Below are 11,095 nucleotides of genomic sequence, written 5' to 3'. Positions count from 1 at the left end.
TTAGCTCAATGTAAACAATTCGTCATGAAAAATTCATGGATGCAAATTGTTTTTGTGTGCTTAGTGTTGTTTAGGGTTTTAAAATTTTCCTTTGTTTTCAGTTGATTTAGTAATTTAACTTGTAGCAAACATGTTTGGGTAGGTCAGACCCTAAGATTAAATAATAAATCCTATTTTCACATGCCACTTCCTGGCTTTACCTGTTGGAAAAGTTTGGTGTGAGTGTAAAACAAGCTGCAGGTTTTATATAGTAAGTTTCCTGAGCTGAGCTTTTTTTTAGAGAATGTGTCTAAAGAATGTGAATTTATTGTCTTGAGCTGAATTTGTTTTCTGTGAAAATCTGTACTTTAAATTAAATATGTATTTCACAGTATTGCACAGTGAAAGATGATTATGCTATAAAAAATTGACTGGCACTGATTGGAAGAATCGGTCTTTAACTAACATAAGATGCAGTGTATAAATATTTTGTTCATTCTTTAGTCTTTGTCATTAAAAGCCAACAGTTTTTGGTTTTATCAATAATCTTCCCCTCTGCTGATCTCTGCTTTTTATATGGTTGTTGATTTAAAGTAAAAAAAGAAAAATGAATTTTAAAAACATTTGCACAATTATTTGAACTAATAAAGCTATTTTGAAGAACATGTCAGTTTCAATTTGCTTAGACAACAAAATTGTTATTTTTCAACACTTATAGTGATAGTTAACCCAAAAATTTTTAATTCTCATAATTTTCTCATTCTCGTGGCATCCCAGATGTGTATGACCTTTTTTCTTCTGCGAAATAAATGACGATTTTTAGAAGAATATTTCAGCCCTTTAGGTCCATACAATACAAGTGAATGGGTACAACATTTTTAAGCTCCAAAAGCACATGAAGGCTTTGTAAAAGTAGTCCTTAACAATTCAGTGGTTAAATTCATGTCTTTAGAAGTGATGGGTGCGAGTGAGAAACAGATAAATGTCCTTTTTTACTATAAATTATCCACCATGGCCAGTAGGAGGCGATATGCATGAAGAATGCAAATTGAAGAAACAGAAGACTCAAATATTGATCTGTTTCTCACCAACACTTTGATTTATCCACTGGAGTCTTATGGGTTACTTTTATTCTGCCTTTGTCCTTTTGGAGCTTCAAGATTTTGGTACCCATTCACTTGCATTGCATGGACTTACAGAGCTGAAATATTCTTCTAAAAATCTTTGTTTGTGTTCTGCAGAATAAAGTCATCCACATCTGGGATGTCATGAGGGTGAGTAAATGATTACAGAAGTTTCATTTTTGTGTGAACTATCCCTTTAAGTAAGGTGTAGATGTGTAAAATTGGATTTTATGAGTAATGCTATAAGGATTTCACAAAAGTTTAAGTCTGAATCCCATGTTGATCCGCCCTGTTTATTACAATGTTAACTGTCACAAACAATATATGTTTGAGAGATGTCAAACTTGTTTTACTTGCTCTGTGACGCATATATTGAACAGTCTAATAGGAATGTTTTTCAGGTGAAAAGACTTAATTACTTAATTATAGAAGTGATGCAAGTTAAAGAATTATATTTACATAATTATTATTTAAATACTGTATACGCTCACTGAACACACTATTAGGAACACCTGTACACCTATTTATTCATGTGAGTGTCTAATCAGCCAATCATGTGGCAGCAGTGCAATGTATAAAATCATGCAGATATGGGTCAAGAGCTTCAGTTAATGTTCACATCAGCCATCAGAATGGGGAAAATGTGATCTCAGTAATTTTGGCCATGGTAAATGGTCTGCGTTTAACGGTATTCAAAGTGCTTTACGCTGTGACTCATTCACCCATTCACACACCAATGGCGGCAGAGCTGACGTTCAAGGTGCTAGCCTGACACTGGGAGCAACTTGGGGTTCAGTGTCTTGCCCAAGGACACTTCGGCATGTGGAGTTGTGTGGGACAGGAATCGAACCACCAACCCTGCGATTAGTGGCCGACCTGCTCTACCAACTGAGCCACAGCCACCCCTAACATGGCATGATTGTTGATGCCAGACTGGCTGGTTTGAGTATTTCTGTTACCGCTGATCTCCTGGGATTTTCAGTCACTAAAGTCTACTCAGAATGGAGCCAAAAAAACATCAAGTGAGCGGCAGTTCTGCAGACAGAAAAGTCTTGTTGATGAGAGAGGTCAACGGAGAATGGCCAGACTAGTTCAAGCAGACAGAAAGACTATAGTAACTCAGATAACTGCTCTGTACAATTGTGGTGAGCAGAATAGCATCTCAGAAGCCTCAACACGTCGAACCTTGAGGCAAATGGGCTACAACAACAGAAGACTATGTCAGGAACGTTATTAGGACCATAGTGTTCCTAATAAAGTGCTCCGTGGGTGTACATTTTGAGTTAGTTTGATGCATGTTGGTAGTGTTTATTATGGATTCCACAATGACACATGCTTGTTTTAACAAAGAGTATTAAGCTTTTACCATACAGTTATTTATTTAATATTTAATCACTTAACACAATACATCAGCTAAATTAATACAAATAAAAAAAACAGCGTAGAGGGTAGCGCAGGGCAGCCGCCTTCAGATTGAGAATTCAGATTAGTATGTCCTAATCCATTTAGAGCCATCTCTAAATCCTCTCAAATCAATAGGTGCCACATTACAGCTCTCTGGCATCGACTCATGTAACGGTTTCAACTCTTTTTGTGAAAGAAATATAAAGAATGTTTCAACAAATTTTTCCATTCCTCCATATATAGACTAAATAAAATAAGGGAACATAAAATATCATACACAATCTGGTGCACAGTCGCTGTAGGACGTGTTCCTCGATCATCTTCATTCGTTGATTTGTTTGACTTTGTTTATCATGAATGATGATCCAGAATGATAATTTCAGTGATTCGGTATATATTTTCTAATGTTGATCCAAAACCGTAAATGCAATCCTGATCCTGGAACATCATTATCATTTCAATCCTGTGTAGATTTGCTGATGTTGATCCAGGGCCATCATTGCTTTGTTGCTCCAGAATCATTGTCACCATGCTGATCCTGGAACATCATATTCATTTAAATTCTGAGTAGATTTGCTAATGTTGATCCTATACCATAGTTGTCTCCAAGACCAGGTGACACATATTTGGCAAGAAACCTCCTGTCCTCTGTCTCAGATAATACCATACTGAGCAAGCTCATGCAGCTCCAGATGGCTAAAGGCTTCCCAGGGACACACCACGGTTATGTCTGTGAATGAGAGGAGTTGGCTAGGAAGTAAAAGTACTTTGCAAGATTAATGGGATTAACATACAGGTAATACAACACAGTGTAATGTGATCACTACACAAACAACGTTCAAAATGGGCTGTACGCACCAGTGCCAAGACCATCCATTCCTGGGATGTCATCTCCAAATCTAATGAGAGGAGAAAAGAATGTGGAGAAAATTATGACTGAAGATCACATCCTCCAATTGCTTTCTAATTCAAGTTTTAAAGAGATTTGTTTTAATAATGGCTAATTCTTATTAGCCAACTTTATTTTCTTATATTGAATAAAATTTTGTCTCCAACAGAGTGCAATGCAAACTTAAATGTTACTTGGCTCAATGCACAGAGAACAAAAATCTATAATATATACTGTTAAATATAACGAACTATTTGTTCACTGTTTTCTCACAATTGATGTCAGGCAATCGTTGTAAATAAAACTAAGCAAAACACACAGCAAAAACTATACAAAACAAAAAATGTATAGTTTAACTGTTTCACTTTCATCTCTTTTAACCTGTGCTTTTCTGTCAAATTTGAAACGTATTGAAGCACTAATGTAACTCCCTCCATAGGATGAATAGTTTATGTTGTATTCCTCATTCGCTATAGATAAAAAAATAAAATGATTCAATGCAAATTTAAATGTTATATACTCACCCTTTGACTCCCTTCTTTGGGGGTTTGCTTTTAAACTGTCTAGTCATCCTCTGTTTGAATTGAAGGGGTCCCCTCCTGGGTGTGGTTGGCCCATTTGTCGGGCTTATGGGTGAGTAGCTGAGACAGTCGCTGCAATTTGCGGAACTCATCTTGTGGTCTCTATCAGACTTCTTCTGCAAGAGAGGCTTTTGTGTTTGTATACTTCTCTCTACCTGTGCGTCTGGACTGTTTGATGAAAGCTGGTTTAAATAATCTCTGGCTGGCCTATGTTTGCGTCAATGGGACAACAACAAAGACTGAGAGATTGGCACAGTGACACAGAAGCAATCTGTTCCAGGTTAACTTGGGCAAAGGGCCAGTATTCCTCCTTAGTGTCTGAAAACACAAAATGTCCCTTCATTGCTAAATCTTTCACATTGGTTGACTGACATATATGAGTAGACCGGGAGTGTCTGTCATGGATTAGAGAGAACATATGTTTCATTCATGGCGTTCTGACACTGCACAGAGAGGTTATGAATGAAGACAAAATCTCTTAAGGCAGGTGCACACGTGTGTGCCAACTAGAAGTAGTCAACTACTTTATGAATGACTTTACCTAAGATGGCTTTGTAAGCTGCTTTGGATGAGAGAAGTGTTTCAAAGAACATTCTAGACTTCTGCAAACATCTTATTTCATGGAGTTGCCAGCTACTATAATTCTACTCAAGAATGAAAACATATGATTACATATATTACTGGGGTAAAAAAAAAAGGTCTACAATATCATTATCAGGGGCGTGTGTGTCAGTTTGTTTAGTTTTTTGTTTTGTGAGGTTTTGTTTAATCATTTAATTTTCTTTACAATGATGGCCTGGCATCAATCGTTCAATAGTGAAAACAGTTTAAATAATAGTTTATATATATATATATATATATATATATATATATATATATATATATATATATATAATTGATACCTCAAGGGAAAGGTATCCTTTTTTTTTTTTTTTTTTTTTTTTTTGAGTGTGCAACCTAATGTGTCAGGTTGATTTGGACAGATTAAATAACATTTTTGAATTGAATAAAACCATTTCATTTATACATGCTTATTACCACATGAAGCAAATCTTTTTAGGTTATTTGACAAATTTTGTTTTGTTTTTGTTTTTACAGCGCAATCTTTTTTTGTGATGTACTGAACGTTGTTGTGAATTAATCTGATTTAAATGTGTCAACACGGTAACATTATAGTTGGATAACATTTCAGTTAAAGTGGGTTATAATCAAATCACTGTAAGCCATTATTTTACAGGAAAAGTGTATACTGAATTTGTATCCATTTATTATAGGGATAAAAATTCCTGCTTAATTTCCAGCTATTATTGCAAATTAAAAACCTAATAAATTGTAACTGTTCTTAAGAAAACGTTATTTTTAATGAGAAACATAAATTCAATATTAAATTAAATAGTTTCACATGTAGCTATAAAAAAATAAATATATCTTATCTTGAAATATCTGGACCAGTAAAAAAAATTCAATTAAATGTTTTATTGTTCAGCCCTGATCATAATTCATTGAATTATGAATTATGTTAATGCCAGTGTATAACAATGTATAAGAATTTCTAATGCCAATGTATAACAGTAACTTGAAATGTTAATCGTTAAGAGCTATTATGGATTGTCTCAAAAGACTTTAACAACACATTATGTAACAATACATGTAAACAGAAAAGTGAGAAAGACAATCCTATCATCACTTCAGAGAGAACTGGGCTGCTGATGTTCATTGTGGCATAAGGTACAATACTCACTAATGTGCTTATAGTTAAGCCCCTCAAGCAGAGATTGAGACTGATGTTGGAGTTTGGTCACCATTAAGATCACTTGCTCCCTTAAAACAGAGGCAGATGTCAAATGTGGAACAAGAATATGTGTGCCATTTTGCAGAGTGCTTTAATGCATTCAAAAAAAGAACACCAGCATATTTTCAGTTAAGCTGGATTAAGGCCAACAGGCACAATATCATTTTGTGAGTCTACACAGCATTTTTAGATTACATAAGAACTGATACAAAAAGGAACTGAATTTTAAAGACAGTTTAAAGAAAAGGGGAGACAGAAAATCCTCCATCTGTCTTTCACAGTGTGCACTGGGTCTCTTTTAAAGTTAACATCACTCTAACATTACTCACCATCGCCTGCAGGCCGCAGGCGAGGATTAACTTCATGCACATTACTTTGTGTGTGTAAAAGTTCACCTGTGATTTATATGCATTTACACGAGTAGCCTATGTTATGTTGTCTGACTTGAAATCTGGACTGCGTTTGCAAAAATAGTGAGTATGAGAGTATACCATTCTGAACGTGGCCCAGTAATCACCAAGACTCAAACATTGTCTGTGTTTAATGGCATTGCAGGATGTTTAAAATGAACTAATTTTGTCACATGAAGTGAACTTCAACAGAAACAGTATCTGTGCTCAGTCAGCAGGGAGCAGTGAACACCGCGTAGGGACCCTGCAAATCTGAATGCAGCTCTCTGGTTTTTACAGTGCTTTCTGGGAATTTTTAGGGCTGAACCAGAGACAATTACAATGTTTAAACATTGGTTCAAATCAGACCATTCAATAGTAGATACAGAAGAGAAGAATTAATCTAATCTAGACTTAGATTGGCACACGCAGGTCTAAACAAAGCATTATTCCTCATGAACAAAACAAAAACAGATAAATATGAGACATGTAAATGCATGCAGTTAAAATATTCATGGTTCAATAAAAGTTAAGCTCAATCGACAGCATTTGTGGCATAATGTTTATTACTGACTTGTCCATCCTTTTCTTAAAAAAAAAAAAAAAAAGAAGAAGAAGAGGAAGCAAATATCGAGGTTATGGTGAGACACTTACAATGGAAGTGAATGGGGTCAATTTTTATAAAGCTTATAATTTTATAAAAGCACTTTCATTAATTCTTCATTTAGTATTTGAGCTGTTAAGTTGTTTAAATCGTAATTTTTACAGTCATTTTAGCATTTGTTTACATTACATCATCATGGCAACAAAGTTTTAAAATGTACTATAACTTTACACAGAAAAGGTTAGTAAGAGATTTTATCACACTAAAATCATGATAATATGCATATTGTTTATTTCTTGTGGCTATACTTTTAAAAAAGTGAGTGAACGTTTACGAATTAGCATCATTCACTTCCATTGTAAGTGCTTCACTGGAACACTGATTATTTTTTTTTCCTTTTTTTATTTGGTAATCAACATGCCACAAATGCTGTCGATTGAGCTCAACTTGTATTGAAACCGGAATATCCCTTTAAGGGATTAGGCCTATTATAAATAGGAGAGACACAGACTAAAGTATTTTATTATATCATACAATTTCTAGATATCTACTAGATACCAACTACAGTAGTTCTAATATAAGAGATTGAAGCCATAATACTGCACACTCCGATATAGTAGGTGGCAGTATGCACATTTTACGCTGATTTGTAACCTGCCAAAAACAAAACAAAGAAGAAAAAAATAGAAGACGATGTTCACTGAAACGATTTTGCAAATGTGACAGCTCTTAAAATGTCCGTTTCCCTGGCCAGTGCCACTGAACGAGGGAGCTGATTGAAATACACTTGGAGAGAGACGCACCTGAGATTATACACAAGTAACAACATGAACACATTAGAGACCAGAGTTGCAGAGCTGGTGCAAACATACCCACATCTTTACGACCGTTCACGTAGAGACTTTCGAGATTCAGGGATGAGCTGGAACTCTTGGAAGGAAATTGCTTCAAAGCTTGGCGTCGATGACCCGAAATTATGCAAAGCAACATGGAAAAACATCCGAGACAAATTTGGAAAAGCAATGAAAAGGATGAAGTGCAAAAATGCAGATGAGGCGTCGAACACGAAAGTACCCAGGCTGTTCTTGGAAATGTCCTGGCTCGAACCTTATGTCCGGCACCGACAAACTGTGTCCAACATGACATCTGTAAAACAGGTATGCTAACGTTACACAGAAGACGTTACACATTCTGTAATATAACGATAGCTAACTAGTCAGCTTTAGCAAGATAGAGCTATCTTTCGGCATGTTTTCAACGATTGTTTTTGTAAAGAGATCTTGTTAAAGTAATATTTCATGTTCAATACATGTTAAGCTCAATAAACAGCATTTGGGGTGTAATGATGATTATCACAAAAAATAAATTTGACTCATCCCTCCTTTTCTTTAAAAAAGGCAAAAATATGTGTTCCAGTGGGGCACTTACAATGGAAGTGAATGGGGCCAATCCGTAAATGTTAAAATACTCATTATTTCAAAAGTATAGCCACAAGATGTAAACAATATGCGTGTTAACATTATTTGTGATTAAATCACTGTTAGGAATGAAACTTGGATATTGTTGTAGTTTAGCACACAACATTTCTGCCATCAAGAATTCCTCGGTCCCTTTCTGTGCATGCCCGGGTAAGTGCAGTCGGGAGTCTGCGGATCTGGAGACTTCATGAAGGAAGAAGAAAGAACGACAACACACGGTTGTTTCTATTCAATCTACTCAAAGTTTTTTACGGCAAGCATAATATTTATACCTTTCATATAACAAAGAACAAAAGCCAATAGTATAGTGATAGCAAGACTTGCGAGACAGCCAAGGACAATAAATGTTGACCGGAATAGCATGGGAATGGTAATCAGTCCTAGATATGTGTTATGTCCGACTGAGATATTTAGCTCAAGGAAAAGAGTATGTGCTGGTTGGAGTGCAAAACATTCTGAGAAGAGGATAAGACAAGAGAAACTAACAACATCTAGGGCCTATGAAGGTCATGGACTCTTCGTGCGTGTGGTGTGATTCGCACACATACATTCATAGTTAGATGTCAAACTAAAGACAACATGTACAATTTATTTTTCTCACAATCACTTAGTATACTTTTTTGTGTAAAGTTATATCCAATTTTACAACCTTGTTGCAATGACTACGTAGCGCTGTAAACCCTAAAACGGCCATAAAAACAACGTTTTTCTATCTGTTTTAATAGCAGAATTAATACAAATGATTCTGTAAAATTATAAGCTTCACATGTCTGCCTTTAAACCCACCAAAAATTGGCCCCATTCGTTTCCATTGTAAGTTCCTCACTGTAATAATGATTTTTGCTTCTTTCTTTTTTTTTAGAGAAGGAGGTAATGTTGTGGTAATCAACATTATGCCAAATTGAGCTTAACTTTCAATGAACCCTGAATGTTCCTTGAATGTTATTAGTTAGCTAGCTTATATGAAGTTACATGGTGAGTTATGTCAAGCACCAGGACATGTTGTGTTAGCAGTGTTGATTTTCTTTTATTTCATTCACTAACTCGTTCTTTTAAATACTGCAGGTTCAAACTGATAAACCTTCAAAACAAATGATGGGTGATGTATCATCTCCATCCACAGCACCATCAGCCGGTCCATCCTCTGGTGTAACCAGTGACAGTGAAGCAGAGGAGCGGTGTGCAACTATTTTTTTGGATGGCTTTGGCACTTCAATACTGGAGAGATCAAGCACACAATGCAAAGCTGATGCAAGTTCAGTGATCATGTCAACCACTTCATCAACCCCATCTGAACCACGCAACAGAAGGAAAAGGAGAAGGGATGATGCTGAAGACACAGACATTAAACAAGTACTTGCTTTCCTGGAGAAGGAAAAATCTGACATTTTTGATAGGCACGCCCAGATAGTTGCTGATTTTATGCGCAAACTGCCACCACGGCACTGTGCCGTCTTTAAAAAATGCCTACAGGACGTGATGTTTGACATTGAGATGCAAGTGCTGGAAGAACAGAGCACTAAAACACCACAGTAGTGACTGTTTATTTTATTTGTTTTTCTTTGACAAAAATGTTTTTTTTGTTTTTTTTTTTAACCTTTCTGTAATTTGTTTTTTCTTTACATAAACACTTTGTTGTAACAGCCTGTTGTTGTTTTAAATATGTAAATAAGCTTATCTAAAGTTAAATACACTTTCTGTAATAAAAAAAAAATCATAAAAAACAAAACAATATTTAAAGGTAAATCATGACTAATTTTGTTTTTTTTTTATCAAACCCGTCTTTCAGTATCTTTGGTTAACCTGTTTATTTGTGCATAATATAAGACTACTTTGGATGACAGGCGTAATTGTTTTTCCTTATAAAAGAAAAAATAAATAAAAATTATAACACCATGTCATGAGATTTATAAACAAAATCTACTAAAATACTCATTCACTCTTTTTTGTATGCTAGCCTGCTACATTCTTTGTCAGCAGCCTTTGCACTTCTGCCCAAAGTGAGACACATCAATATTGCTATGCTAAATTTCTTTTGTAAAGCCAAAAGCTGCTTGAACCTGAAAGGCCTCTAATAATTATTCTTTTGTATTTATTCTAACCCTTGACTCATGTCTCCCTTTTTTCGTTCTGCTACCTTTAGATGCAACCGTCTTTGCAGTGATATCAAGTGTCTGGTGACACTTTACAAAAAAAGTTATATTTGTTAACATAAGTTAATGCATTAGGTATCATGAACTAACAATGAACAATAATCTTTTTAAATTAAAATTTTATTGATTCAAAAACCAGGATTGAAGAAACCGAACATACACACAAATCAAATTATATGTCCCTCCCCCCTGAATTTGAGTGCCCAACACATCACACATAAAACTCTGAACCCTCAACCAAAATTCTTGGATCTTCACACACCACCAAAAAACATGCGTGTCCCCATCTTCTGATTGGCATCACCAGCAGGTGGGCGTATCTTTAAGACCAAGCCTATACAATCTAGAGGGGGTCCACCCTTGCATCTCTAGATGTTGACAATATTTTTAAGAATCTTAACCCACACTCCCTCCTCCAATACCAAGTTTAAATCTTTCTCCCATAATCTCTTGAGAGAAGTAGAAGCTCCATCCCCAAGACTCTGAATTGCAGGGAGTAATACACTAATGCCTCATGACCTTTTCTCAAGGCAGTAATCACAAATCACAAAAAAGTGTGTCTGCCACTTTAGGGGGGTGTATGCTACTCCCAAAAATAGTACAGAGCAGGTGGCGCAGTTGTAAATATCTAAATAATTTAGGCCTGGAAATCCCAAAAGGTTGAACCATATTTTCTAAGGATCTCAACACTCCACTCTCATG

At 35.6% G+C, this 11,095-nt stretch overlaps 2 protein-coding genes across 2 annotated transcripts; one reads left to right on the top strand and one right to left on the bottom strand.

Moving 5' to 3' along the window:
- Positions 1-2,521: 2,521 nt before the first annotated feature.
- Positions 2,522-4,116, bottom strand: LOC127653298 (retinal cone rhodopsin-sensitive cGMP 3',5'-cyclic phosphodiesterase subunit gamma-like). The gene is made up of 3 exons (XM_052139943.1): positions 3,921-4,116; positions 3,366-3,406; positions 2,522-3,237 (listed from the first exon to the last, which is right to left on the bottom strand). The coding sequence occupies exons 1-3, from the start codon at positions 4,067-4,069 to the stop codon at positions 3,161-3,163; spliced, it is 267 nt and encodes an 88-aa protein (XP_051995903.1). The 5' UTR covers positions 4,070-4,116; the 3' UTR covers positions 2,522-3,160.
- A 3,318-nt stretch (positions 4,117-7,434) lies between these two features.
- LOC127653360 (uncharacterized) lies at positions 7,435-10,105 on the top strand. The gene is made up of 2 exons (XM_052140030.1): positions 7,435-7,919; positions 9,306-10,105. The coding sequence occupies exons 1-2, from the start codon at positions 7,590-7,592 to the stop codon at positions 9,774-9,776; spliced, it is 801 nt and encodes a 266-aa protein (XP_051995990.1). The 5' UTR covers positions 7,435-7,589; the 3' UTR covers positions 9,777-10,105.
- Positions 10,106-11,095: the final 990 nt, after the last annotated feature.

This window comes from Xyrauchen texanus, chromosome 12, assembly GCF_025860055.1.
Source record: "Xyrauchen texanus isolate HMW12.3.18 chromosome 12, RBS_HiC_50CHRs, whole genome shotgun sequence".
In the NCBI taxonomy this organism is placed as follows: domain Eukaryota; kingdom Metazoa; phylum Chordata; class Actinopteri; order Cypriniformes; family Catostomidae; genus Xyrauchen; species Xyrauchen texanus.
This window is presented reverse-complemented; position numbering and strand designations above follow the sequence as displayed.